The sequence below is a fragment of the Lasiosphaeria miniovina genome (assembly GCF_030549165.1).
Source record: "Lasiosphaeria miniovina strain SMH2392-1A chromosome Unknown B0T26scaffold_5, whole genome shotgun sequence".
NCBI lineage: Eukaryota > Fungi > Ascomycota > Sordariomycetes > Sordariales > Lasiosphaeriaceae > Lasiosphaeria > Lasiosphaeria miniovina.
The window spans coordinates 840,355-868,183 of NW_026848224.1; the positions used below are offsets into that span (position 1 = coordinate 840,355).

The 27,829-nt window shown below is 55.4% G+C and overlaps 8 protein-coding genes across 8 annotated transcripts; 4 read left to right on the forward strand and 4 right to left on the reverse strand.

Annotated features, from left to right (window-relative positions):
- Window positions 1-499: 499 nt before the first annotated feature.
- B0T26DRAFT_649779 (uncharacterized protein) lies at window positions 500-2,452 on the reverse strand (the record flags this gene model as incomplete). Its single annotated transcript, XM_060438121.1, has 1 exon — window positions 500-2,452. The coding sequence occupies one exon, from the start codon at window positions 2,450-2,452 to the stop codon at window positions 500-502; it is 1,953 nt and encodes a 650-aa protein (XP_060293917.1).
- A 1,537-nt stretch (window positions 2,453-3,989) lies between these two features.
- On the forward strand, window positions 3,990-6,609 carry B0T26DRAFT_779971 (HK97 family phage prohead protease; the record flags this gene model as incomplete). The annotated part of the gene is made up of 5 exons (XM_060446677.1): window positions 3,990-4,244; window positions 4,310-4,498; window positions 4,581-4,828; window positions 4,894-5,796; window positions 6,579-6,609. The coding sequence occupies exons 1-5, from the start codon at window positions 4,134-4,136 to the stop codon at window positions 6,607-6,609; spliced, it is 1,482 nt and encodes a 493-aa protein (XP_060293918.1). The 5' UTR covers window positions 3,990-4,133.
- A 1,166-nt stretch (window positions 6,610-7,775) lies between these two features.
- Window positions 7,776-9,386, reverse strand: B0T26DRAFT_714723 (uncharacterized protein). Its single transcript, XM_060442203.1, has one exon. It carries the CDS (start codon window positions 9,333-9,335, stop codon window positions 7,980-7,982), a length of 1,356 nt encoding a protein of 451 aa, XP_060293919.1. The 5' UTR covers window positions 9,336-9,386; the 3' UTR covers window positions 7,776-7,979.
- A 2,803-nt stretch (window positions 9,387-12,189) lies between these two features.
- B0T26DRAFT_714727 (heterokaryon incompatibility protein-domain-containing protein) lies at window positions 12,190-15,125 on the forward strand. The gene has a single exon (XM_060442204.1). The coding sequence runs from the start codon at window positions 12,606-12,608 to the stop codon at window positions 14,751-14,753; it is 2,148 nt and encodes a 715-aa protein (XP_060293920.1). The 5' UTR covers window positions 12,190-12,605; the 3' UTR covers window positions 14,754-15,125.
- Window positions 15,126-15,643: 518 nt separating this feature from the next.
- On the forward strand, window positions 15,644-16,559 carry B0T26DRAFT_714729 (uncharacterized protein). Its single transcript, XM_060442205.1, has one exon. It carries the CDS (start codon window positions 15,711-15,713, stop codon window positions 16,095-16,097), a length of 387 nt encoding a protein of 128 aa, XP_060293921.1. The 5' UTR covers window positions 15,644-15,710; the 3' UTR covers window positions 16,098-16,559.
- Window positions 16,560-16,581: 22 nt separating this feature from the next.
- B0T26DRAFT_714730 (uncharacterized protein) lies at window positions 16,582-17,434 on the reverse strand. Its single transcript, XM_060442206.1, has 2 exons — window positions 17,006-17,434; window positions 16,582-16,941 (listed from the first exon to the last, which is right to left on the reverse strand). The coding sequence occupies exons 1-2, from the start codon at window positions 17,376-17,378 to the stop codon at window positions 16,616-16,618; spliced, it is 699 nt and encodes a 232-aa protein (XP_060293922.1). The 5' UTR covers window positions 17,379-17,434; the 3' UTR covers window positions 16,582-16,615.
- A 3,345-nt stretch (window positions 17,435-20,779) lies between these two features.
- On the reverse strand, window positions 20,780-22,034 carry B0T26DRAFT_752818 (uncharacterized protein; the record flags this gene model as incomplete). Its single annotated transcript, XM_060445581.1, has 5 exons — window positions 20,780-21,037; window positions 21,091-21,507; window positions 21,588-21,694; window positions 21,771-21,866; window positions 21,983-22,034. The coding sequence occupies 5 exons, from the start codon at window positions 22,032-22,034 to the stop codon at window positions 20,780-20,782; spliced, it is 930 nt and encodes a 309-aa protein (XP_060293923.1).
- A 1,417-nt stretch (window positions 22,035-23,451) lies between these two features.
- B0T26DRAFT_341576 (putative DNA mismatch repair protein Msh6) lies at window positions 23,452-27,549 on the forward strand. Its single transcript, XM_060434483.1, has 3 exons — window positions 23,452-23,892; window positions 23,954-26,572; window positions 26,634-27,549. Exons 1-3 carry the CDS (start codon window positions 23,653-23,655, stop codon window positions 27,309-27,311), a joined length of 3,537 nt encoding a protein of 1,178 aa, XP_060293924.1. The 5' UTR covers window positions 23,452-23,652; the 3' UTR covers window positions 27,312-27,549.
- The last annotated feature ends 280 nt before the right edge of the window (window positions 27,550-27,829 follow it).

A 27,829-nucleotide genomic window follows, 5' to 3' on the forward strand; every position in this document is an offset into this window, starting at 1 on the left:
CCGCCGCGAGTGGAACGGCAGCTACCGGCAACGAAAGCGATGGTGTCTATGTTGCTGGCCATTGCTGGCCATTGCAAGCAGTGCCGACGGAGAGTGGGTTGTGTAATGGGGGACGAATTGCGGTCTAGAGCAACGTCATGGGCAACGAACCGATCCACCTACTCCGCTTTACAGACGACTTTGGACGGTGGTTTTACACTTGACTGCACAAATTAAGAAGTGGACGGTTCGTTTGGCGAAGACGACAAAGTTGTACAAGAAGATATCAAAACATCCCCTAGAATAATAAAAGTAAATCAATAGTAATATGATGGCGAGGAAGTGGTGGCAACGAACTCAACGACGATGTTACCAACGCAACTTGGCATTCCATTGGCCTAATGGCAAAGTAATATAATTACGAACTCCACCACCAACATGCTAGAACCCCTGGCCAGACCCGGCTGGACCCCTGAATCTACCATCACGAGCCACCACGCAGCCGACATGCCGACCAGCCTCATGGCAGATCCCACCAGCTCTCGTGCAAGTCGCGCAGCGGCACCTCGCCCGGCACGCGCAGGTAGCTCGTCATGTCCGATTCCGGGTCCGCCTCTTTACTAGTCCAGCCACTACCAAAGTACCAAGCAAACCTGTTCCCGCTATCACTCAGATACGTGTACTCCCAGTCCTCCCAGCGGGGCTCGCGGCGGACGGCGGTGATGTGGCCGGCGCTGCCGGGCCAGACGCCGTGGATCCTGCCGCCGGGAATCCCGCCGTTATACCACGAGGAGCACGCGTCCGACAGCACCGTCGACGCGAAGAAGGCGTCCGAGTACTCGACAAAGTCGTCGGCCGCGCGCGCCGACGCGCTCATGGTGCGGATCCCCTCGCGCGCCATCTTGCGCAGCACCTTCCCGAACAGCGTCAGCTGACTCTCGACGCTGTGCGGCACGGTGCCCGACGGGCCCGTACTGTGCGGCCCGTGGATGAAGAACAGGTTCGGGAACCCCGGCGTCGCCAGGCCCAAGTACGTGTAAGGGAACCCGCGGCCGCCCGGCGCACGCTTCTCGGACTCTGGCGCCCACACGTCGCGCAGGTCGTGGCCTTCGGCGCCGACGACGGGGAACGGCGTGACCATGTTGGTGTTGGCGCCGGTGGCGCAGAAGACGGCGTCGACGGGCCGCTCGACGCCGTCGGCCGTCACGATGCCCGCGGCCGTGAACCGCGCGATGGGCGTGCGGATGTACGCGACGTTGGGCGCGCTGATGGCCTCGAGGTAGCCAGGCCCGGGCGTCAGGCGGCGGCAGTTGGGCGAGAAGTCGGGCACCATGTGCTCGAGCAGCTCGGGCTTGCGCGCGAGCCGCTCGCGCATGATGGCCGTGAACTTGGCGCGCAGCTCGACGTTCTCGGCCGACCCGCGGAAGAAGGACGAGAACCGCCGCCAGTACTTGTCCTCGAGGTCCTTGCGGAACGCCAGGTACGCGGCCGGGTCGCGCGCGAACAGATGCTTCTGCGCGTCCGGGATGGGCTGCGGCTCCAGCGTGCGCTCGTCGCCCGCCCAGCTGGCGGCGATCCATGTTCTGTTGCGTGCGTAGTGGTCGAGCTGTCCGCTTTCGCCGACGAGTTTTTGCACGTTGGCCACGAGCTGGATGCCCGACGCGCCGTTGCCGATGACGGCCACGCGCTTGCCGGCCACGTCGACGGCCGGGTCCCAGTCGGACGCGTGCCGCAGCACGCCCTGGTACGAGGCGATGCCGGGGTACTCGGGCAGCTTCCACGCGTTGAAGCGGCCGATGGCGGTCAGCACGACGTCCGACTCTTCGGTCGTCGTCTCGCCCGTCGCGAGGTTGGCCACGGTCACACGCCACACAGCCGCGGCGGCGTCCCAGGCCAGCCCGTCGACGCGGTGCTGGAAGCGCGCGTACCTGTACACGTCGTACTTCTTGGCCACGCCCTGCCAGTAGTCGCGGATCTCGGCGCCCGGCGCGAACTGGTCGGACCAGTCCAGCTTGCTCTCGAACGTGGCCTGGTAGACGTGCGAGGGAATGTCGCAGCGCACGCCCGGGTAGACGTTCTCCAGCCACGTGCCGCCAAAGTCGCGGTTCTTCTCGAAGATGGTGAGCTGGATGTTGGGCACCTTTTCAGGGAGGAGGATGCCGGCCAAGATGCCCGACAGCCCGCCGCCGATGACGGCTACGCGCAGCGCTCGCGGCTGGTCGATGAACCTGTCGACTAGCGAGATGCGGGATTTTGGGTAGCTTGGCACCCGTTCGAATGCGCCTGTCGTTTTGGGGGAGGCCGGCGCCGTTGGGCTGTCCGTGTCTGGTGTTGTGGCGGCGTGCTGCGAGGCCGAATCACTCTCGGAAGAGCTGCTGCTGGCAGGACTGGGCAACACTTCGTGTTCGGAGATTGAAAGTTCCTCCAGTTTCTCGCTCACGGCAAGCTGGCCATCGGCGATGTGTGTCGCCATTTCCGGCACTTGACGCTGTGAGCCGGCTGTTTAAAGCGAGCTGAGCCGTAGATATATGATGCCGCTGTGACCGTCTCGGACAAAGAAATCGGGCAAAGGCAATACGGCCAACACACTATAACGCATTCCGCCTCTCCTCTCTTTGTGTAAAGCGTAGGTGAGTAGACACTCGTCAGGCCAAAAAGCCACGTTCTGCAGTTAAATACCGGCCTTGTCGCATTACTTGTCGAATGTGCATTACTTGTCGAATGTCAAGCAGCTGGCACGGTCGTGCCGAGCACGGTGCGGTGCGGTGCGCGCCGGAGCGTCAACTCGCCCAATAATGGCATCATCGGCGGGGTGCATGCCGAACACATCAACGCCTCCCCCACAAACGAGACTTGGCTTCTTCTCCAACGGCCCTCCAACCAGCTCCTTGGCGTAGTCGGGTCCGGGGCCAATGTGGAGATGGTTCACAATCTCCGATATCCGCTACAGCTGGAGGCGAAGGCGGTGGTAGGTATTTTTAGTGCCGCTGGGCTTAGGGCGAGTGACACGAGTGTGGCTCCCGATGACGCCATGTTTCGTGCTTCACATATTTGGGAGTTTCGTTCTAATCCGACCAATGCGAGAGCTGGGTGTGTTTCGTCGACTGATGGCGCCGCCGCCGGACTTGCTTTCCTATCTTGAGCTGCGTTTAACATCCAGGTCCATCATGCAATATGGCTTGCACGTTTATCGGCGTCTTGGGAGAAGGTCTACTTGTCATGCATGTAAATATGAAAATGGGGCCCAAACACCAGAACTCGTTGATCCTGAGAGGTGCCGGACGATGGTTTACACAGAACCTGTCACATACAACGCTGCATTAATTGAGGGCGAAAGAGTGCTTGTATCCGGAAGGTTCAGAAAGGTGGGCATAGCCTAGATACCGTAGTTATGTGGCATTCGGCTGACACAGCCTAGGCTGTAAATGGTCTAGCATGTGCGCCACCTGCGCCCATATGTGGCTTAGATGCGGCTCCTTCCGACAGAACCCAGGGAGGATCCATGACTTGTCTTTTGTCTTATATCATCCAACTTGGGCCCCAACAAGACGGAAGAAACGCCATACACCCGTCCAAGTCGCTCGTTACCCTTCTGACGAAAGACTCCAAGAATTTTAATGTGAAGTTGTGAGTTTTGAAGAGGTCTTGGTCTAATCTTTTGGTTTCACAATTATGAAGCCAGCCGTCGTCATTGAACTTACAAGAGGAGGTCAACCACGCTCGCCCGCGACTCTCTCAGTTCAACATTGAAATACGTACATTGGAAAAGGTCCATCGCATACTATCTTGGCAAAAATGCACCTCATTGCGCGTCATTCGTGGGAGATTCGCTATTGGCCGGCTAACTCGGCTCGCACTACAGATGACACCATCGCCATGTTCATGACGCGACAATCCCCCGCCAATTGCCAGCATTCCTACTAGAACACTGCGATATTGTTGCATTACGCGGTTACAACTAGCTCGGTATTTTGGACAGATTGATATAAGGCGTCGCCGCCAAACAGGCAAGATCAGGCAGGCGGTTCTGTTAACACGTTGTGGACACTTTTGGCATTTCTTCGCGAACGTAGCTCTGGCCACCAAAACCTGATTTCACAGACACACATTAGTTGTCTGAGGATAGCGAATTTCTGAAATTCCCAGGCTACTAAATGGCAGACATCGAAGCCCCGCGTGCCGGCAAAGGCAACGAGAAGAGACGCATCTTTCTCAACGCCTTTGACATGTGCACAATCGGTCACCTGTCGCCCGGCCAGTGGAAGGTAACGAGCCACTCCACTAGTTGCACTCGACACAGAACCGTCGAACTGGCTAACCCCAAATTCAGAACCCCACCGACAAGTCCGCCACCAAACGCCGGCTCGAGTACTGGATCGAGCTGGCCAAGCTGCTCGAGCGCGGCGGGATAACGGCCCTCTTCCTCGCCGACACGTACGGCGGATACGACACCTATGCGCAGAGCCTGGACGACTGCATCAGGCGCGCGGCGCAGTGGCCCATCACTGACCCGTCAATTGTGAGTCGCGGGTGAGAGCTTCCGTCTCGCGAATAACCTCGCTTTTCCTCCCACGGTGCTGACCAGACCCAACCCTACGCAGCCCATCTCAGCCATGGCGGCAGTGACAAAACACCTCGGCTTCGCCATCACAGCATCGACCTCGTTCGAGCCGCCGTACTTGCTCGCCAAGCGCTTCTCCACTCTCGACCACTTCACTAGGGGGCGCATCGGCTGGAACATTGTCACGTCGTGGAAGAAATCGGCCTTCAAGGCCATCGGGCTGGACACACCCATCGAGCACGACGAACGGTATCGCCAGGCCGATGAATACCTCAGGGTCCTCTATAAGTGCGTCTCTCTCTTCCACCAACCCAACACCAAGATACGCAGCACTGACCGCGCTGCGCACGCAGACTGTGGGAAGGGTCCTGGGCCGACGACGCGATCGCGCCGGACCCAGCCAACGACAGCTACGCGGCCCCGGACAAGATCCGCACGATCCGGCACGCAGGCAAATATTTCTCGCTCGACACGAAACACATCGTCGACCCGTCTCCGCAGCGCACGCCGTTCCTGTTCCAGGCGGGCACGTCAGCAGCCGGATCCGAGTTCGCCGCGACGCACGCCGAAGCCGTCTTCGTATCCGCACACTCGCCAGCCGTACTAGCGCCCAAGATCGCGCGCATCCGCTCCCTGGCGGCCGCCAAGGGCCGCGACCCGCGGTCCGTCAAAGTGTTCGCCACGTTCACGCCGGTGCTGGCGGTGACGGACGAGGCGGCGCGCGCCAAGTTTGTCGACCTGAAACGGTACGCGTCGACCATCGGCGGGCTCGTGCTGTTCAGCGGGTGGACGGGCATCGACATCTCGCGCATCCCGCTCGACCAGGAGATCACGGCGGCCGACTCGACCGAGGCGCACAAGGTGCGCAGCATCCTGGACTCGTTCACGACGACCAGCGAGAGCATGCCCAAGTGGACGCCGCGCGCCGTGGCCGAGCACGCGGCCATCGGCGGGCTGGGCCCTGTCGCCGTCGGCAGCCCGCAGACGGTCGCCGACGAGCTGGAGCGCTGGCAGCGCGAGGCCGACGTTGATGGTTTTAATATCGCCTACGTCACCACGCCCGGCAGCTTCGAGGATGTGGTGGATCTGCTCGTCCCAGAGCTGCGCCGCCGCGGCCTGTACCCCGACCTGCCGGCCGACGACGACGACGACGAGGTTACTGTGAGGGAGCAGATCTACGGCCGCGGCGCGCACGCGCTCAGGGATGATCATCTGGGGAGCACTTACAAGTATGACGTCTACAAGGAGGATCCGCCGTACAAGCCAGAGCCAGGTGGCGTGGAGGAGGTGAACTAGGGACATTCTGTTGAACCGTTACCGATTATACTAAGCGCTTCTGGAACCCTCTTGGACTATCTACATAAGCCTTTGGAAGGGCTAAGGGTTTATTTATAAAAATAACATATATACTCCAAACGCCTTTAACGGACCTTAAGACAGTCCCCCCTGTAAAGAAGGGAATTACTGCAGGTGAAGATGCCAATCCGGCTCTTAAATTCCTGCGAAAGGGGATTTCACACGTCAAGACTTCGACGCCTCTTGTCGGTATCACGGACGAGATACAGTTCGTATGCAATCGACTTGGTCGTATGCTCATCGATCCAACCGATTCCGGGTCTATTGAGCGTAATTATCGCGACCACCGCGACCACCACGACTAATCAAATTCCGAAGAGACTTAGCTAGAGTCCCGACCTTGTCCTTCTTCTCGCCACCACCACCACCCTTAATGTTAGTGTCGACGTCCTGTGCACGCGGCTCAAAGTTAGGGAACTAGGCGCGACTGTCGACAGGGGCAGCTTCATTCGCTAGGCTCTTGGAGCCCGAGGTACCGCTCACTCTTTCTGCGCTCAATTTTTGCGTGCTTTTGGAAGAGTTGAGTATTTCTTATAAAGTTCAACGTATTTGTTCTAAATGTTGACAATACACCTTTGAGCTTTTTAAGTAAGTTCTTAGAAAGTTAACGTTCATTAGTGAGTAACTTGACCAAGGGTGCTCGAGTATGTCTGATGCCGAGGGCCTTTCCCCGGGATCATAGCGGAGAATCTGGTGGAGTAGCGTCACGATGACGGTTTCTTCCTCGTCCCCGATGTCAGAAGGCTTTCTGCCGTGGAAGAGCTTTTCCAGTGAATCTACTGGCTTTTGTGTTTCCTTGGAGGCTGTTATCTTCTTTTCAAGCGACTAGTGTATCGCTCGACTGTGTATTTTTCGATCGGATTTGCTTCCGGGTTTCGCTGTCCATTAGATTCAAGGTATCGACCTGCGTGAGGCTGAGCTTGGTAAATGGCGGGTAGGAGATGGCCCAGGACTTTGGGGAGCTGGATCATGTGGTCGTCTTCAGTGGCCTCATCCGAGCCGGGGCCTTTGGGACTTGGCAGAATGGAAAATAGAGGAACTCCGACGAGGAACTCGAAGAGCAGACAGCCAAAACTCCAGACGTCGATGGCGGGACTTAGATCTTGGTGCAAAATGGTTTCGGTTGCTCTGAGGCTGGGGGAGTTACCACCCGTTCGGGCTTTGTGCCAACGACGAAAGCTGCAGGGCAGTGTCAGCCAGAAGCAAGCGTGTGCAAGTTGGCAGCTAATTAAGAGGATTGCTGCGCGCACCCACCCTTTTTGCTGTGCACCCACCATCTCTAAAACCTTAGGCCTGGCACCTGTCATCATAGATCCACCTCTTTATACATAAAAATGCGTACTTTCAAGGCAACTAGCTATGCAACTAGCCTACCGTATGACAAGGTCAACCTTGTTAATTATGAAGCTATTCGGAAGCGAGCCGATACTCCCTTGTCTACGAGCACCACGTACGACGACGACCTCTATAGTAAAGATGATTTCAAGCGTACGGCGGTAGTACTTATAGTTCGAACTGAATAAACCGAGCCTTGAAGACTGCGGTGCCGAACCCACGTGTTCTTCACCAGGCTGTGATGCAGTGGAGGCACGCAAGGCCGAACGCGTATGCCTACTCGCCCTCGAGTACGGTGAAGATGAGGATTTGTGGATGTTTCCGCTAGACGAAGATGACCCTGATCTATGGCGTCTTGAGGCTCGGAGGCTTGAGGCTCTTGAGGAGGCTTAGCGGCTAGTTCGCCGGGGATTCCTTTCGTTATTGACTGAGGGACCACGTTAAGGCTCTACGGGGACTAAAATACGGCTCTACAACACACGCAACACCAATAGAAAACATCACCACTGCGGAAACCTTGTATTCTACGGCCTCAACTATGATTCCTGGGTCTCATTCGTATATCTGGTGACTAGCAAGATTATTATAGGATTTTCCGCCTCATTTACGATACTTTTATAGGAGCCCGCAACCATACTTGTTTGCCCTGACTGGCCCCACTTTGACATGTTGTTCATCATTGCGGTGACCTTGGTTGAGGCTGCAGGTCGCCGTGGACGACGCCGTTCCCGTGGAGGAACCGCAAGCCCTAAAAGAAGTCAATATCAAAGGCCCTGTGCCCAAGCTGCTTATTCGTATCGGAAAGGCGGCCTAAGAAGGCGGTTATATCCTCACGACGCTGGCGTTTGGGGACCTGGCGGCAATGTTCCACCAACGCACCGCATAGCTCGTGAGCCCATTTCTTTCTCTCTTGGTTTCCCCACTTTGTGAGGGAGTCGAGCGCATCTCCCCTCGTAGCCGGACTGATTGGTGCGCCGTGTCGAAGCAACAAGCGGACTACTTCGAGTTGGGCCGAGGCGCCCTCTTCGTCCTGGTTCCTATCGTAGGCGCTCGCTATGCCAAGGGCATCTTTAGCGGTTAAGTCCATCCCGGCTTCCAGGAAAGGGGGAAGCAGCGTCAGCAGAGCAGGAAAGTCGGAAGTGGATGAATCGAAAAACTCGTGGCCCACGTCGGGGTCGGCGCCTACGTGGAGCAGTCGGCGGATTACCAGGTTGGCGCCCTGCGCTTTCTGCGGGTTATATCGGAGAGAGGAACAGGCGCAGTCCAGCAAGGCGGTGGCTGTGGTGCGAGATATCCGATTTCGGCGCTTCTTGGCTTTGAGTAGTGCTAATGCAGACTGCCATTTAGAGGCGCACAGAAAGTCTTCAATCAACGAATTCGGGAAACCCGCGTCTCTGGTGAGCAGCTCGACGACGGCCGGGGCGTCTGGCCGGGAGGAAACATCAGTGCTATAGCATTGCAATACATCGGGAAGGTCTGCTGGAACGCTCCCCGTCGCCAGGAGCTGCTCAGCCAGGCTGGCGTAACCCATCACGCAGGCGAGGTAGAAGACGTTGAGAGAGTTCTGGGAACCTCGTCGCACAACCGGGCTGGCGCCATGGGAGAGAAGAGAGAGCGCCGTGGACGCTTTGTCGTTCAAGACAGCCAAGTAGAGCGGGTTGATGGCGCTGGATTCGCAATTCACGCTGGCGCCAGCCCGCAGCAACCACTCGACGATAGCATCAAGCCCTTTCCATGCGGCAAAGTGAAGAGCCGTTAGCGTACATAGGTCGTCGACGAGTACGAATGGGTGCGGAGGTTGGATGTTGATATAGTTCTGTTCCGGACTGCAGAGAAGATCGAGGGCACTAGGAGTGAGGTCGCAGAACTGCTTCACCTTGTCGAGAATGGCGAGAGCCGTTGTGCATGTCTCTGGCTCGTCCAAGTCAGCCATATCGACAGCCCACATGATGGCAGAACCCCAATCCACGATAGCGTGCCGACGGTAGAGGAATGGCTCGACATTGCAACGAAGCAGGCGGTTCGTACGGGCAAGGGCCTCGAGATCGCACGCCGAGAGCATCTCCCAGAGAATGCTGGACGGTACGTAGGGAAGCTTATCCATGGCTGTTCTCGATTGGTCGTGATGGCGTCTTGGTGCTCCTAGATAACATTCGCTTAGCGAGAAGAAGCGAAAGGCGGCTCGAGCCGTATGGGAAAGGGGCAAACTGTCAAAAGCTGCCTGGGGCAGCAGGAGCGGGCGATCCACATGCCCCACCAGAACCCCACAACGGACAATCAAGATTCAAATTAGCACTGGAAAATGCCGGAAAGGAAAGAATGGAAGCGCCACTCTTTCGATAGTTCTGCTTTCGCAGCACACAGAGGGAAACGATACCTCAAACATGTTTTATTTTGTCTGCTTCAATGAGGCTCTGCTCAAGGGGGGACTTCCATAGTTAGATTTATCACAAAAGTGAAATGGCTCATACCCATCACCACGTACACATTAAAATAAGCTACCTGGCAAGTCAGGAAGGGGTCGCTGAACGGTGCCTCCGGCTGCCCTCTACAGGCGCCTGCGGCGGGCTGCTCGCTGCGCTGTATTCCACGGCTTAATAAGGAATCCATTTCGACACGGACGAAAACTAGCAATCCCTGTGCGAGAAACTTTCGCCACCTTCACACGGTAAAGTAGGAGAGACGGCCTCTCTACGCCAACTCCGGCTCGCAAGCTCGCCTACGGTGGTTCCATTCAGCTGAAAAAGGTTAACATAGGTATTTACCGCGGTACAGCAAAAAGTCAAACAATTGAACGGCAGAGTCATACCGGCCGACTCACGAACGTTACCACCGCCATACAAGATCGAAGTTTTCGCCCAGGGCACATAAAGCGCACCAAATGTCTAGCTACACAGGGTCACTCAGGACCATTCCTCACGAACGAGCCTTTCGCGCCGTCTCCCTAGTCCAGCACACACCCATCAATCCACGCTTTAGTTAGCTCGGGCGACCTAACACATCAACTAACGCGCTAATCAAGCGTCTTTCAGGCATGCTAGCAACCCTCGGGCTCTGCAAGAGTCGTCGTATTGCTAACATCTACTCCTAGACTAGTGTAATAGCTAGGCTCACGTAACCGGTTGTACCCCATAATTGGGCCGCTCCTACCAAAAGAGAGAAGGGCCAATATATCGATCTCCCCAGGGAACCCCCTAAAGGGAAAGTAGTCCTCAAGCTCGATGGACAACAACGTATTACCTTGTTACGGAAAGACCTAGGCCTGGCGTTGGTAACCGCTAGGAACAAAGCGAAGTGGTAGTATCTCGGTACATAGTAAAGCGCTTGGTCCTCTATTTACATGAGGAGGCAGACGGCTTTGAGCGCAGGCCTGAGGCTGAGGAGGGCCGGCCTATCATGGGTCCGGAGGAACTCAGGGAGGTCCTCGCGAGCGAGGAATACCCTTCTTTCGAGAAACTTGGGGCAAAGTGGAAGAAAGTGCTGTCATGGCTGGATGCGGGCCTGACATTCTGGAACAAGGGGCCCTTCCAAACGCGACGAACAGTCCCAGGGCAGCTGCTTACTCCTTCGCTACCGTTCAAGCGCTGGCAGCTGGCTCGAATCTAATAATCTAGGGGATTAATTCGTGCACCCGTCGCAGCTGTACTTGGAAGAATCGCGGTCTGCTGAACTAAAATAGGTTACCTGACTAGTCAGGAAGGGGTCAGCTGAACGGATGCCTCCGGCGGCGCCTGCGGCGGCCTGTCCTCGCTTCGCTCGAAGGAATCAGCGGCTGAGCCATTTTACTAAGAAATTAGTAAGGACAACCCCGCTTTGTGCCATAACTCGTAGCCAAAGTGTCACAATAATAGGATTAGCGAGCAAAAGGAGGACCTAGAAGCTGCCACTTGATCTTCGCCACCAGATTTTGCCACTATTCATAACTATAAAAGAGAGAGACTCTTGGCCCTCCCAAAGGAAACAAAAAGATAGACCTTTTCAGACAATTTAAGCCTTACCTCCCTGCATCAAATGCTCCAATTTTCGTTACCCTGTGAATGCGCGTGAGACAAAGGTTGACTCAACTGTGTCAATTGTGTCAACTGCGTTAAAAGTAAAAAACATAGGAGATTCATCACAACGTAAACAGCATGGTGTTGAGGCAGAAAAAGTCGATTCTGCTATCTAGGCTACACCCGGAACCAACACCTCGACGGCGTCAACACGGCGCTGGTAATCCGCCGCACGTAAGGCACCTGTGACGTCATTCTTGACCTGGATTTGGTCCAGGGCAAAAGGAACGTCAAACATCAAGCCCTGTAGACTAGCAACACGTGAGACAGCCATATAAGTAAGCCCTGAAGAGAAATCCCGCTCAGAGATATCAAGCACAGCCCTGTCAAGCGTAGCTCCCTGTGACATGTGAACCGTGATGGCGTACGCAATAGTAACGGGGAACTGACGGCGAGAGCAGGCCGCATTACCGCTCTGGAAGTCCCGCAAGGACTGGAAGATGGGCACTACATTTCTCGGAATAGCCTCATCGTCAGGAAAGCAAGCCGGGCCGTCATAATTGTCCATCTTGACAAGCAGGACAAAGGGAGCCTCGCGGCGAGGGTCTTCCACGTCGGCAGCCCAAGCGATGTCATAAACTTCGGAAGTAAGGACTCTGCCCGGCTGAACTTTGGGGCAACGGATTTATAGCTATTCTAGGCCCTCAACACTAGAATAAATTCTCGTGATAATTCCATGTTTCGATGTTCATGGTCTAATTGTTGGATTTCTACGGGGCAAGCCCCCTAGGACCCCCAGTGCCTGCGGCGCTCTTGGCTGCGGCGCTGTGCCTGTGGCGCCTTCCTTCATGCAGCTTACGCGTTATATCTACCAATTGGGAAATTGCTCCTTCCTGACACGACCACGACACAGCAAAGCGGCATTTCACGCCTAAACCTGTCCAAGGGTCATCCGATCGACCAATTCCCACCTCCCATTTTGACACGTACGTAAACTGACCAATCCCCATTCGAAAAACACCCGGCACCCTCACGGTAAAGTAGAAGAGATAGCTGAACGGAACCACGGTAGGCGAGCTTGCGAGCCGGAGGTGGTGTAGAGAGGCTGAACAACGGAAGGCCTCTATTCCCTTTCCGTCCCCTGACTGTCGCAGACCCTAACCCTAGCCCGCTGCCTCCTCCCAGTTCAATGTTGTGTTGGGCAGCAGCGGGGTTTGATTCAAGATTCTTCATGATTGTTACTGAATCCCGACCTACTCTCCCCTCAACTAGCAAATCGCCATCTGCAAAATCGCCATCTGCAGAGCGGCAAAGTGCCAGACGAGATGAACAGCGCCAGACGAGATGAACAGCGCCAGACGAGATGAACAGCGCCAGACGAGATGAACAGCGCCATGGAAAAACCTTTTGTACCTGTTTGCATCCAAGGCTTCTGCCAAGGTTGCCAGCTTCTTGGAAACCTTGGGGCGAACGAGGTGCTCCGACTCGGAGATGTCCAAGACGTCCTCAGCCGTGATCCATGCCATGTCTGTCGTCTCGTCTACACGGTCATGCAGAACTACCGACTTAACCGCGCACACCAATCTGGAGGAGACGATTCGCATGAATTGCTCACCATGGCGGTTCACGGTGAGCTGTCGACCGCGCGGCGGCACGGCCATGGCTGTATCTGCGGCCGCATCTTTCGTCTAGGCGCCGGCCCCGCCAAGTCACCGAGATCGGTTGCTACCATTCGAACTTCATCGCAAGCCCCCGATGATGATGGAAAATCGAGCGACGATGCCGCAGTAAGTGTATCGACCCTTACGTCATGGCTGCAACATTGCGAGGCCGAGCATGACCACTGCAAAGCCCAGCTGTCTGCGGTGGCAACCTTATTACCCCGCCTTCTCGTTATCGACGTGAAGGAAATGCGCTTGGCCGAAGTTTCGACGCCTCGCTACTTTGCTCTCAGCTATGTTTGGGGGCCCGCCAAGGTGTTCATGACGATGCGGTCGGAATTTCCCTCGCTCTGCGAGCCAGGGGCGCTTGCGCAACTGGGAAACAAGCTTCCTCTCCTGCTGCAGGATGCTATCTTGCTCGTTCAGAGACTCGGAGAGCGGTACCTTTGGGTCGATTCTCTCTGCATCATCCAAGACGCCACGGAATCGAAGCAGGATCTGATCGGGAAGATGGACCTCATATACGCCAACGCCGTCTGTACCATAATTTCCCACGGTAGCGTCGACGCGTCTTCGCCGATCCCCGGAGTTCGAGCTGGTACACGGCGGCCCATCCAGGTGGCGACCTCCGAACTGGGTCCTGGCGACGGCGTTCGACTCATTGCCTCTCCATCCCACTACCCTGCCTGTCCTTTGGTGTACGACACCCGCGGCTGGACATACCAGGAACAACTTGTCTCGCGACGGCGTCTGATCATGGGTGCCGACCAAGCCTTCTTCAGCTGTTGCTCGCAACGCGGCGGAGAGCTGAGCGAGGACCCTCTTACCTGTACTGGGACCGCAGCCGAGCCGTCCAGCATCCGCCTGTTGAACCAGGAGGGAGAATGCATTTCCATGCTGTGGAATCTCGACCCGGATGCCGTGGGCGCCACCGACCTCCAGAGATCGCGCAACGCCATTCTCAAGCTCGGCAGTGCAGATGCCCAGCTTGGCACTCAGCAAGAAGTCAACGAGCTGATCTACACTTTCACCTCCACTGTGACGCACTACTCCAGCAGGCGGCTCTCGTTTGCGTCCGACATCTTGAACGCCTTTGCTGGCGTCATGGCGTCGATTGAGCGCTCGTATGGTCTTGCGCCGCGGTCGTCCATCTACGGACTGCTCGGGAAGTACGTACACTACAACCTCCACTGGACCGCAAAGACGCCTCTTCGGCGTCTTGGCTGGCCATCCTGGTCGTGGGTTGGATGGGAGTCCCAAGTCCATTGGCTCGGCCGCGACAACATCCAAGCACTGCAATTAAAGATCCGCGCCATCCATTTTTTGTGGCAGGGAGCATTACGGACAATACCGCCCCTCGGCAGTGCCCTCTCAGCTGTCTCGACTGACGACGAGGAACCCGCTCCAGACGTCTTCCCACGCGAATCCCAGCCGGCTTTACTCGATCTGAGCCACAGAGCCCCTCTTCTCGCTTTCTGGGCGACAGTGTCGAGACCGGGATCGCTGCACGTCTGCCCCCATCCCATCCGCCAGACCAAGATCCGGATCTACGCGTCCCCCAACTACGTGGGCGTCTGTGGACACTTGTACGAGGAATTTGACTGGGCGCTGCCGCAGAGGCCGACGGCCGAGGTCTTTGCTAGGTTTCGGCTGGTCTATCTCTCGTATAGCTCCCGCCGCTGTGTATTTCATGTCTATGATGATAGTAAGAGTTGCCGGAGCTGTAACGTCATGGTTATTGAAACGAGGGAAGGCGAGGAGTTGAAAGAGTCGGGGTGTCTTTATGCGGAGCGGGTGGCGTTTGGCGAGGTTTGTGGCAGTTATTGGGACGTCACCGAGACGGGAAGAGAGTTTGTTGTCCTTGCGTGAGGCTATGCTCTTTGAGCGGCGACGACGAGGCTCGTTGACACCGATAGGGGCTCTGTTCAAGTTGTTGATTTAAATGGCCGCTCTTGGTCTGTTTCGGCATTATATCCCATACGTAGGTAATTTATCAGGTTGTGGTGGGGTGCAGGGCTCTAGAATCGCCGCCTAGTCAGATGGACGGCGCAATTATTTCCTAGTTGTGTTGGGAGAACTGGGGGTTGTACTGGAGTCTGAAGCCTGCGGTGGCGAGGCTGACGCACTCCAATTCCAACTTGTTCCATCTTACAGTTCTGCCCGAAGGCCAGAACCTCTTCCTTTCTGACAAAATACTGTAAGCGATCCGTCTAGGGCGGGGCTAACAACGAACCGATAGCATGGCGGCGTTCGCGAAACGTACCACAACACTAGAAGCAACAGTTACGGATGACGTATGTCGAACGATCAAGGCCGGTGGAAATGTCGTTGACAAACAAGCCTTTGGAAACAAGCCTTTGGGGGTGACTCATTGGAGTTCTTGCGCCGCCTCCCGGGCAAGAAACTAATTGATGCCTTCTACGGGACCGTCGACGCCCGAGTCGACGTCAACGGCAACGCCGACCTCCGTAATCTTGGGGTGATATTTCATGCAAAGGGCGAGACGGAAGCTGGAAAGTGGACTCGAGCAGTCACACACATTCCCTTTGGAGAGATGTTGCCACAAGCCAACCCCAACGTCGTGTCAGCGGTCAAGTTCACGCTCCAGTTCTCCTTTCTACCAAGGCATCGATACTGTCAGATGGAATGGCCTAGAAGGTTCTGGAATCTATGATGCGTAATCTTCGCCACTGGGTTTCGTCATGTAATTGCCACATAAGGAAGTATGAGAGAGAGTCTTTTGTGGAAAGACTGGAGGACGAGAATAAGAGCAATTCACTCTGATGCACGCAATCCTAAAGGTGCTGTTGCAGTCTGACAGATACCATGATCGTTTTCCACCCCTCAGCCACAATTTGCAATGGTCAAAAGAGAAATCTTCTTCCAGCCCGACCATCAACAGCAGGAGGGTCCTATGGCTACCAGCATCTAACAAAGACATCCTCATATTATTCGCAGCCGGCGAACGCATCTGCGTATCCCCCATATGCGGCGAATCTGACGGGCTATCCTTCGCAGCCAACGTACCTGCCCGATAATACAACAACAGGCTATCACCCCCAGCCGACATATCCACCGAATGCAGCGAGCTATCAACCGCACTCCCCGGCGTACTACGCTCCGCAAGCCGAGGGCGCAGCTCAGCCCTGGGCGACGGAAATGGGAGTGGATCAAGGACAAGGTGAATTTCTGCGTGACGTGCGGCTGCTGTGAGTGTTTATGTTGGAATTGTTAGTTCGGATGGAATGTTGAATTGCGGTTCAGAGCCGCATGGGGGGGTCTGGAACTATTAGGCGGAATCATGTACTGAGCCGGCATACGATATTGTCAAGTTGTACGCTGTTTCAGGCCGCCCTTGTCAACACTACCTCTTGAGGCGCGAGCCTGGAGTTCAAGGAGCGCTCTCACTTGGGACAAGTGTTCGTATTAATGTGATCACGATAATTAACTATGCAATAACAGTAAGTAGAGGGAAAGTAATATTTTGAGAGCCCGTAGGTCGCCCGCCGGGGGAGTTGGGAGGGACGCTCAGAGAAGTTCCGAGATTTTTCTTCTCGGTCTTGGGTCGAAGGTCTTCACAGGGCTGATGTTGATAGGTTTTGTAACGACGATCTAGGGGTTAATTACATGTATGACGAGGTTGAAAAGCGCGTAGACTGAAGTTATTGTAAAAAAAAAAAAAGATTAAATAGCATAACCTCGCTCCCTGCCAAATTCAATCAAGTTCACGCTCACTGTGCCGCCTTCTCGGAGTTCTGCGGCTCACTTGCCTTTGGCGCCGCGGAACCCCTCTTCTTCTCCATCCGCAGGTGCCTCCATCGCAAGCCCAAGCCGACAACCGCGCAGAGGGCAGAGACAGATCCCAACGCGATTCCGATAATCTCCCCCTTCTGTAACCCAGAGCTACTCCCCCGCTGGTCCGAGTTAGTGGTCTGGATGGTGGTCTGAGTCGGTGACGCCGCCCCGTTGCCAACTGTTGAGGAGCTTGCCGTGCTTGGTACTTGCGGGCCTGTTGTACTACCACTTGACAAGGGAGTATCCGCTCCTGTGGTGACATCTTTCATCAACGGGAGTTAGTGACACGCCTGAGCCGAAATCTGCGGCTGCGGCCGCACACTCACCAAAGTTGATATAAGAGTACCCAGCAGGCGTATCAGCCCTCGAGACGGGGTTTCCGTGGTTCGCACAGTTCCTCAGGAATTCAGCCCAGCTGGCCTGGCGGTCGGCGGCAGAGCACGACGTCTCGACGCACCCGTACACGAGCGGGATCACGGTGGTGGCCGTGGAGCCCCGACAGCAATTGCCGTTGATCTCGCAGTTGTGCGAAAAGCTCTCGTTCGAGTCGACGCATCCGAGACAGGATCGCGCGCATTCTGGATGGAGTGCGTAGAGTGCCGAGATGGGCGTTGTGCAGGTTGCCGCGCTGTTGGCAGACACGGCTTGGATGAATCCCGTGGCGGCCACAAGAATAAGAGAATCCGTGCAGAAATGCATTGTGAAATCCTTTTTTTGTCAATTATGTGTCAACCCCTCAAAGCTCTGGAGGTGTGTTGCCTCCGCACTCATTTTATTCACTCCGCCCCGCCGCGACAGAAGACTTGGCCAAGTCCTCAATGGTGGAAATTACATGCTAACCTACTCTGGATAGGTCGGGAAAATATTGAAAGTTAGCCACCCAGTAATCTCTTGTGGGTTTTCAGCTGCCAAGTCTCGGGCTGTGGTGGTGGGCTCAAGGATGAAGGGTCTGGCCTAAAGTATACAGCGACGACCATACCATTGCCTGCGCCGTCGAGATTTTGCTTTTGTATTGCGTTTGCCAAGGATATCTCGTCAGCGATTAGAAGTCGGCTGTTTTCAGCCCAAGGTTGGATTGGATTCTGCAAGCACATTATTAGAGATCATGGCAACAGCCACCCTATCATCCCGCGGCCACGGTCAACTGCAGGAACATTGAATCACGAAGCCTTGCTTCCACAACTGCGACCCAACGAGACTTTGAAGCCGCTCGAGGTCATAGTGCATGCCTGCCAGATGGAGCAAAGACGAGATGACGTTGAAAAAGCTCGCAGCTGAGCGCATAAGTAGCTGTGACTATTATCCAACGATCTGCGCAAGGTGATGGACAATCTGAAGGCTAGGAAGTCGAATTCGAAGCGGACCATCACACGGGCTACATTGCGTGATTCAAGGAGGAAAGACGGGAAGACGTCTCTGGTCGTTCGATATGGTCAAGAATGAGGACGCCTGTTGCCATCCAATAGGTCGGAGTCACCATTTGTACCACCAAGTAGCTGTTGGATAACTATAATAGATTAAGATTCACTGCTCATAGTACGATTGTGGCGTCCAATGTTTTGTGAGTAGTGCTGTTGTTAGAGTCACATGAGATTCCCTCTACGATAAGGCTCTCGGCTTGTTATATACCGACCTCTGACATGACGCAGAATGCCTCGTGGCTAGGGAACGGCGTAATAAGAAGCGATGGTTCGAGCAGGAGGAGAGCATCGTAACCCAGGAGCCAGGAGTCTATATTATGTAAAAGCCGTATTTCCTAATTATGTCTCTGGTACGACTTCAAAAGCGCGAACCCTGATTGCTTTCGCTGCAGTCCCACAAGCCCGGCCCGGAGTGTGTTCTTCAGGGCCAGTCTTTAGCGGCCCTATTACTGGGCACACTGTGATTGTGTTGGAAGCACTGGTGCAAATGATGTATGGAAAAGAGATGATTGATTGATCTATTTTGTGGCCAGTTTTCTGACGGAGCGGGTACCTTTTACACCTTTCCATGCTCGCCAATTTGTCCTTTGATCTTCCATCGATGGCTTCATTGTTTTCTCAATCTTCCGATTTCTTTCAAGATTACGTTATTAACCTTCTCCACATGATTTCATCCTATCTGTAACACCTAGCTACCAGCATTACATCTGACAGATTGCAGGATCATGTACGACGGGAGGAACTGTGAGCAATAATTTCAGGTAGCACGGAGGCTGTCAGATGTAACAATTGCCTGGAAAATGCCACAAATAAAGCGAATCCCTGCATGGAATCACAATACGCACACTGGTGAGATGTTTCAATTGCAAGGTCGTACGACAGGGGCTCCTAGGGTTGAATCGCGTAGGAGGGGTAAGCTCATGAACTAATAGTGCTAGGCACTCAATGGTGGAATGCCGTCAGAAGTAGTAAGGTCATAAATTGTTGAATCTCGTTAATTCACTGCTGTTGTGTTTGGGCTAGAAAAAATCCTCTTCTTTTTGAGAGACCCTCGGTAGCGAGAAAGTTTTTGATAAGCACCCAACTCTGGCGCCAGCGCCATCAAAAAGGCATGCTAGTTTTGTGTATCTATCATCCTCCGGAGATGGCGGGAAACGGCATGCCCAAAAAGCTAGGGCGTTTTGTTTCGCACATGATGTACCGTGTTTGTGGAGGTAAGGCCGGTATCAACTCGGCGTTTGCGTTTGCTGTTGTGGGAACAGGATATAACAGGATACCAATACAAGCCCTGGGTTGGTTCTTGTGCCGATAAACATACTCCCAATATCCGTCGGGCTTCCTGGGCCACTTAGCACCCACTTTACCCTCTGTCGGGGGCGTCCATCCCGATTTGCACTGTTCCCATCCGTCCGATGGAGGCTCGCTCCGGTCGTAGTCCATCCTTCGAGTTCGCTCCGCCAGCCACCAAGAATCAATGCGGCGCCTTGGCAAACCTGTTGGAGCGCTGCTTGTAAACCATTTAGTAATGGAGATGTTCTCTTCTCCAAAATGCTGTACGTTCTCTGGCTCCGTCCGGTCGAACAGTCCCAGGCCTTCCTCTTATTTCATGGCAAACGGACCCTCCCACCCAAGCCAGGACCAGGAAGGGCCCGAGGGATACGCTAGGATGCTTGGTCTGCCAGATAATGCCGTCCTCCTTCTCATGCTGCTACCCATCCAATCATGTTCAGGAAACTAGAAAACTAGGCAACCGCCACATCAAAGCACATTTCTGGCAGACCGTAGAGAAACCCGCCAGCGAATTATCGGCTGAGGATTGCGAGAATGCCGCAATAGCTGGAAGGGCGTCCTCGTCGTGAGTCAGGACCCTCCTATTGTAGCTACGAAGTAGCCAATTTGTCGTCTGAATGTCGGGCAACCCACTGTACGAGGGCAAATGCGGAGAGGCAGAAGACAAGGGGGAGGCGGGTGGAAATAGCCTCCCTGGGAGGGGAAGGTCGCGGCGGACCTCGGTGAGGAAAGATCAGGCAGACCTCGGCCGGCGATGAGAGAGGTGTTATTAACAGGGCAAGGTGGCGGCGCATGGGCGCGTCAGTTGTGTGTATACGCTGCGTTTCCTATTGGCCGAAGCAAGACTCGGAACAGTGATGCGGAAAGGAAAAGGGAGAAGTGGAAAATGAGCAAGTAGGTGAGGGTGCGGTGTATTTATAAAGATCTGGCGACTTGATCAGTGAAGGAAGGGGCTGGTACCCAGGCCCGTCGGTTGAGGTACAAGATGGTGGTCCAAGCGATGCCACTTTGGCTGTTTGTTTATAGAAGTCCCGAGGCACCCTTCTTTTGGGCCTCCTTCAACCACCAAGCCACTATTCAGACCACCACATTACATGCTCTCCAGACTTATCCTTACTGGCGCGGCCCTCTTCGGCGCCGTCGCCACGGCCTAACCCCAAGTCACGCGATCTGTACAGGCCACCTCCAAAGCTGCATCCGTCACAGCAGCATCGCCGCTACCGAGCGCCATCACTACGGCACCAGGGTTAATCTGCACCGACGGCTCAACGGTCTTGTACACCAAAGAATGCACCTACGGCTTCCCCATCTGATACTGCCACAAAGACCCGCCGCCGCTCACTGCGACACGAGCTCCTACCTGACCGTCATCGGGCTCGGCCACTGCGATTATGCGTCGACGTGTTTCCCCGTCGGCGCGCCGCGGAACACGACGACATGCGCCTTGGGCGGCGGGCAGTAGCCGTGGGGCACTACCACCATCTTCGACGGTACTCTGGCCGGCGGCGTCAGCACCGTCCTCTCCATCGTCGAGTGTGGATAAAATTTCTGGGTGCCCTGCTTAAAGAGAGGTGGTCTAGATTTGGACGATACGCTCGCGCCGGGTGGGCCGCGCTCCTGTTGTCTGCTGCGAGTACCACTTCTTGGCTGCGGACTTGTCAGACAGGTCTCGCTGGGGACAGGGATGAGATAATTCCTACCACCGATATGTAAATCGTCGGGTTGTTAAAGTCCGTCCCCGTCCAAGCGCAGTTCTGCGTTGCCACGGGCGACTGTCCTCCGAGGAAGAGCAGCACCCCGCTCGGCCCAAAGGGAAGATACTCGGCAGCACCACCAACCAAAGTACCATATGGGCCGAGGCCCTCAGAGGACGAGTTCGCAAGCTCACCCGTCACCATATTATACGACAAGAGCCTTGGCAACGCGAGACACGTATCGCCCGTGACGCTCGTATCCGTGTACTCACTGGCATAGCCGCCGAGGAAGTATCCCACGTCTCTGCTCTGCGCCCACGACCCTTGGCTGGCCCGCACGGCCTTGGTCAGCTCGACAACGGCATCCCCCCGGGGAGTCTCCTCGCCCCACGACCCGCTGCCCGATCCATCGGTAGAGAACTTCTATATGGTGATGGGCGTGGGCTCGACAAAGTATGATGTGACGCCACCCCAGATGTAGAATGCCGATTAGGACGGGTCACGCCAGGTGCCTTGCTGTTTGAAGAGCGGGGCGGATTTTGGGGATTACTTGAAGGTGGCGGAGCGTTCGTCCACGAGGTCTTGAGGGGGATGGAGATGGTGCCGTTCACTGGTGGTATGATGTTGAGCTACCTATAGAATAGGTAATGGAGTGGTAGCGGGTGGAGAAGGGCGGAAAGACGTACTCGGGTATGAAGGATGGGTTGCTGACGCATTCTGCCCGCTGTAGAGCTGGGCTACTTCGCCTCCATCGACGTAGAGATAGTCGCCGAGGACAATGACTGCACGGTTGGATTAGCTCGCTGCGACTTTGGGCTCGTGGCTGGTGGGGTTATCGACCTGAGGGGAAGGAGCGCCTGAGGAAGTCAGAGGTCGAGGGCGCATCGTCGGCGCAGACTAGTAGTGACAGAGAGCAGAGTAAGCGACAGGGACCGGATCGGCAAAGACATGCCCATCGAGGCGAGTGACAGCGCCCTGAGAGGACGCACAGAAGGGAACTGGAAATGCGGCTCGAAGCTGAAGCTCTCGAAGTCAAGTCGGTCTGTTAAGTCAAGTCGGTCTGCATCTCGCAAAACGCGCTTGTAAAATTGCTGGGGTCAGACGGCCGAACCCTTCCCGGTTATTGGCGGGCCAGCCACCTGCAGGGGTGAGCTTTCGTCCATTCGCTGGAGTGGTCCGGCTGCCTTTCAGCGTCTCTTCAGCTGTCATTGAGCGGGAGTGCCCTGAACAATGCTCCGAGCGCAAGCGGGCTCTCGCGGTCAGAATCAGGTTCATGTCTACGCAGTGCGGGGAGTCTTGGGCCTGGTCGGACAAAACCTGGGCCAACGGACTGGGCTCTGGTCGCAAGTTTGCGATGGGTTTCCCCGGTGAAGACCCCCAGGAATTCGCCAAGGTCCGTATGAGGGCTAACGGCTGGATGTTTTGGGTATGCTTTGCGGCAACACGAAGGGTTCTTTGTTGGTCTGGGAAAACCCCGGGGGAAGATCAACCCGGCTACCTACCAGGAGCACATTCTCCCTTTGTTCAGGCAATTCTGGGTGCAAAATCTTGGGTTCAAGGTCTAACAGGATAATGCGCCTGCCTAATGTGCCTGCCTAATGCGCCTGCCCACAGCTCCAAGGCGGCAAAGGTCTTCATGCCAGAGCATTTCCCGGGCGCTAATCACGTTGCCTGGCCTCCCCACTCTCCTGACCTCAACCCGATCGAGATGTTTGGATTTTTATGAAGCGGTGGATTGAGCGCCACTACCCTTAGCGGCCTACCGGGCTGGCGTTGAAGGCCGCTATTCACGCTGCTTGGGGGCCTGTTCCACCGGAATTCCTGCTAAAATTGGTCCATTCGATGCCCAGGCGCCTGGAGCCCTGCATCCGGGCCAAGGGAGGTTATACTGGTTACTGCTTTTTTCCTTTCCTTTGTTTACATCACCAGATTCTTGACCCCTTTTCTTTTGGTGTTCTTGCGCTTGCACCTGGCATCAAAGCGCGCAATATCTTCACTCGAATATACCAACACACATGTTACTTTATACCTAATGTGATAAATAAAATAGGTTTCTCCGCCTCCCAACAAAATGGAGAAGAAGAAAAAGAAAAAGAAAACCCTTCCGGCGTGCGGTCGTCTTATGAACTTATCGTCGTTTCGCATGTCCGCCTACACCCCAGCTGATTGAACCAGGTCAACCATCTGTGATCTACATCGCCCGACGTGACCGAGAAGCCCCAGGAAGCCTTAGCAGTCAATCGCGAAAATTAGCCAAGATCACGAGGGCGCCCCGGGGGCTAGTATACTAGGGACGACGAAACAAAAATCTTCGGGAAAAGCCACTCGGTTGCCAACGAACCTGAGCCATACCGCTGATCCCCTGGTCTATTGTAGGGCTTGGGATAGGCTAACACGGACGCGAAAACCGCCACCCCTGGAACCCCCCAGCGCGGCGTGGCGCCTCTTGCCTGAAAAATCTCTTGGAAACGTTGCGGGGTAGTAGCAACGCCCGGATTCTGCTGCGATGTTCACGTTTCTCTACATTACCACCAAGATACCTGTGCTAGATGCTGTTGAGCGACAAAGATGGGGGCTAATTCTCGAGGAGCAGCTCGCACAACCGTCCCGAAGAAGCCTGCTCCAGGCTTGGTGGGTAAGCAGCAGAGCATCCTAGGATTTTTCTCCAAGGTCGCTTCTGCTCAAGCTAATGCTTCCCCGTCATCCTCCCGTTCGACTGTTACGCACGCCCCAAACACAGACCAGACGGAGGCACTCAAGGCCAGACCTCTCTCAGTCTTGACGCTTGCAAGCAGTCCCGCCCGGAGGGTATGGTTCCGTTTAGTAGTCACAAACGCCATTTCAGCTCACTAACGGCTGTCTCTTTTAGGAACAGGCTGCTAACTGCACCCAACCATTGCGCAAGGACGAGCACCAGGATGAGAGACACAGATGGGATAGGACCGCTCTTCCCGAGGCCGAAGACGACGACGAAGACGACGACGACGAAGACGACGACGACGACGACAAAGAAGAAGAAGAAAGCGGAATCAGGAACAAGAACGTCAACAGCGATGACAACCGTACGCCAAGCGGATACCTATCCCCAGTCGTTCATGGCATGGAGGACATCGCGGTCTCCGACGATGGCGAAATGCAGCAGAAGGAAAAGAAGAGGAAGCGGCAGCCTGAAAATAACAACCCACGCAAACGGTCGACGGTGCCTTCCCCTTCAGGAGGCCAGGATGATCATCAAGAGGGCCAAGCCATGTGCCAATGGCGATACGACCCGAACAGCGCTGGGCCCGCCCGGCCCGCCCAGCCCGGCCCGGTAACGCTGCAACCAACTCCTACAGCATTTCCTAGCAAGGGCAAGGAAAAGGCCCACAACATCAAGCAACCGCGAGGGAGAAGCGCGTGGCTGGCGAACGTCATGGACATGGAAAAGAGGACGCCGGACCATCCCGAGTACGACAAGTCGACCCTCTTCATTCCTCCTCACGTCTGGAACAATTTCACTCCCTTTGAGAAGCAGTACTGGACAGTCAAGCAGAGGTACTGGGACACGGTAGTTTTCTTCAGGAAGGGCAAGTTCTACGAGCTGCTCGAGAACGATGCAATCCTCGGCCACCAACTCTTTGACCTCAGGGTCACGGAACGTATCAACATGCCAATGGTTGGTTTTCCTGTGACCTCCTTCGACACGTGGGCGAACCAGTTCCTCTCCAAGGGCTTCAAGGTGGCAAGGGTGGATGAGATGGAATCCGCTCTGGGCATGGAGATGCGGGTGCGAGACAGCGCTGCCGCTAAGAAGGACAAGATCATCCGACGCGAGCTTGGCTGCGTCCTGACTGGTGGGACTTTGGTGGAGGAGGCCATGCTTCACGATGACATGGCAACCTTCTGCGCAGCTATCAAAGAGTCCATCATCGATGATAAGCCAGCCTTCGGCATTGCTTTTGTAGATGCTGCCACGGGTCAGTTCTACGTCTCCCAGTTCAAGGACGACGCGGACCTGACCCAGTTTGAAACTTTGGTGGTGCAGACGTCGCCGCGAGAGCTGGTTCTGGAAAAGTCGCATCTTTCGGCCAAGGCCAAACGTATCCTCAAGAACAACACGACGCCAATGACCATCTGGAATCACCTCAAGCCCGGTACTGCCTTCTGGGATGCCGACACGACGCGGCGGGAGCTTGATTCTGGCGACTATTTCGGATCGGAGGGAGGGGCAACCTGGCCGGAAACATTGGCCCAAGCCCGAGATAGCGACTTGCTCCTGTCTGCTTTCGGCGCTCTTGTCCACTACCTTCGTACGCTCAAGCTTGAGCGCAGCCTCATCTCCCGGGGCAAATTCCAGCTCTATAACCCCATCCACCGCCACGGTACTCTCATCCTCGACGGGCAGACCCTCATCAACCTAGAGATCTTCGCTAATAGCGTAAACGGAGGTGGCGAGGGGACGCTATTCAAGCTGCTCAACCGTTGCATTACGCCGTTTGGTAAGCGCCTTTTCCGCCAGTGGGTCTGCCATCCGCTATACAATGCCCAACAAATCAACGAGCGTCTAGACGCGGTAGACACCTTGAATGCCGATTGCAACATCCGAGACCAGTTATCGTCCGGGATGACCAAGATTCCTGACCTTGAGAGGCTCGTCTCCCGGATCCGCGCGGGTAGCTGCAAACCCAACGACTTTATCCGCGTTTTGGAAAGCTTCGAGCAGATTGAGTACACCATAAGCCTACTGCGTGCGTCTAGCGGCAGCGGCAGCAGCAGCAGCAGCAGCAGCAGCAACGGCATCCTAGGACGGCTTCTGGCGTCTATGCCCAATCTGAGCGAACCTCTCGATTACTGGAAGGGTGCATTTGACCGCGAAAAATCCCGCCAGGAAGGGTTGTTTACCCCCAACAGAGGAATCCGGGACGACTTCGACGGCAGTTCCGATAACATTGGCCGCATCAAGAGCGAGCTTCAGGCTCTTTTAACCAAGCAGAAGAGCGCCCTGAAGAATCGGAGCATCAAGTTCGCTGATGTAAGTAAGGAGGTCTACCAACTCGAAGTCCCGAAAGCCGTCAAGGTCCCCAAGGACTGGCGGCAGATATCTGCCACAACAACTGTCAAAAGATATTACTTCAGAGAGCTAGACAGCCTTATCCGGGAGCTGCAGGAGGCCGAGGAACTCCACTCGCAGACTGTCCGTGACATTACCTCTAGCTTTTACCAGACTTTCGACGTGGACTCGGAGACCTGGCTCCGGAGCATCAACATTGTTGCGCAGCTGGACTGCCTCATGAGCCTGGCAAACCTATCGTCTTCCCTGAGCGAGCCACGCTGCCGCCCAATATTTGTCGACGAGAAGCGGAGCGTGGTCGAATTTGAGGAGCTACAGCACCCGTGCATATTGGTCGACGATTTCATTCCCAACGACATCAAGCTTGGCGGCAGCGAGGCCAAGATTAATCTGCTCACTGGTGCCAACGCAGCCGGCAAGTCGACGATTCTAAGGATGGCAAGTGATGATGTCGTGCTTTGTATGTGGCCGCTGTTTACCCCGTTCTGACCATCGATAGACTTGCGCTGCCGTCATCATGGCCCAGATCGGCTGTTACGTTCCGGCCGTCTCCGCTCGCCTGACGCCTATTGATAGAATCATGTCTCGTCTTGGGGCCAATGACAATATCCTTGCTGCCCAGTCCACATTTTTCATCGAGCTGTCCGAGACGAAAAAAATCCTGGCCGAAGCAACTCCTCGCTCGCTTGTTATCCTCGACGAACTTGGTCGAGGTACTTCGTCGTATGACGGACTCGCTGTTGCGCAGGCAGTCTTGCACCATATCGCCAGCCATATCGGCTGTGTAGGCTTTTTTGCAACTCACTACCGCTCTCTGGCCGAGGAGTTCGACAAGCACCCGGAAATCCGGCCCCGACGGATGCGGGTTTACGTTGACGATGTAGGTCGCCGTATCACGTTCTTGTACAAGCTGGAGGACGGGGTTGCAGAGAGCTCTTTCGGCATGCACTGCGCAGCTATGTGCGGCATCCCGAACAAAGTGATCGAGGGAGCCGAGGTTGCAGCCCGGGAGTGGGAGCACACGGGCCGTTTTAAGAGGAGCTTGGAACGCGCCAAGGCTGGGTGTTACATCCCTCTAGGCATACTGAGCGATGTCTCCAATATGCTGCGAGACGACGGGGATGGTATGACGGAGCACGACGTTGACGTGTTGCTGCGAACTATTGAAGCTCTCTGAGGGCATACGCCATTTGTTGTATTTTGAATTTGGCGTCTGCTGTCGAATCCTCATTGTGAGATAGTCCTGGGAGCGAGCCGTACAGGTTCAGGGCTCCCCTCGAGGGAACGCTGCTGTACCGACTAGCCCTATAGTCGACTGATCACGGCCTCATCGCCCACGTACTTAGTTAATTTAGACATTGGCACGCACAACCGGCAGCGATCAGGTAAGAAGCGTCCGCGTCAAAGGCGTACGACCGCCGCTCCACGACAAATTGCTTCATGTACAGATGAATTTTTTAGCCACCCTTGGACCCTCTCGAGCAGTTGGGGGCATCGACAGACAAAATCCTAATAAGAACGAATATGGACACATACCGGTACTGCGTCATCACCATGTGGTATGATCGCTATGCGGCCAATATTTTTCACACCCTGGAGGAACCGAAAGGCATTCTCGAGATCAGGCAGCCGAAACAGGTGCAGTGGCTGTAGCGGCTGGAGGTGCCATCGGCCAGCAGCCGCATCGTGTTCTCG

What these genes read in the sequence shown, in the direction of transcription:
- B0T26DRAFT_714730 (XM_060442206.1), bottom strand. Translation starts at nt 17,378, where the DNA reads ATGCATTTCTGCACGGATTCTCTTATTCTTGTGGCCGCCACGGGATTC. An exon ending in GTACTCTTATATCAACTTTG is followed by an intron (nt 16,942 to 17,005) that starts GTGAGTGTGCGG and finishes CGTTGATGAAAG; the next exon opens with ATGTCACCACAGGAGCGGAT.
- B0T26DRAFT_341576 (XM_060434483.1), top strand. Translation starts at nt 23,653, where the DNA reads ATGGGGGCTAATTCTCGAGGAGCAGCTCGCACAACCGTCCCGAAGAAG. An exon ending in CAAGCAGTCCCGCCCGGAGG is followed by an intron (nt 23,893 to 23,953) that starts GTATGGTTCCGT and finishes TGTCTCTTTTAG; the next exon opens with GAACAGGCTGCTAACTGCAC. An exon ending in AGTCGACGATTCTAAGGATG is followed by an intron (nt 26,573 to 26,633) that starts GCAAGTGATGAT and finishes GACCATCGATAG; the next exon opens with ACTTGCGCTGCCGTCATCAT.
- B0T26DRAFT_714729 (XM_060442205.1), top strand. Translation starts at nt 15,711, where the DNA reads ATGATCGTTTTCCACCCCTCAGCCACAATTTGCAATGGTCAAAAGAGA.
- B0T26DRAFT_714723 (XM_060442203.1), bottom strand. Translation starts at nt 9,335, where the DNA reads ATGGATAAGCTTCCCTACGTACCGTCCAGCATTCTCTGGGAGATGCTC.
- B0T26DRAFT_714727 (XM_060442204.1), top strand. Translation starts at nt 12,606, where the DNA reads ATGAACAGCGCCATGGAAAAACCTTTTGTACCTGTTTGCATCCAAGGC.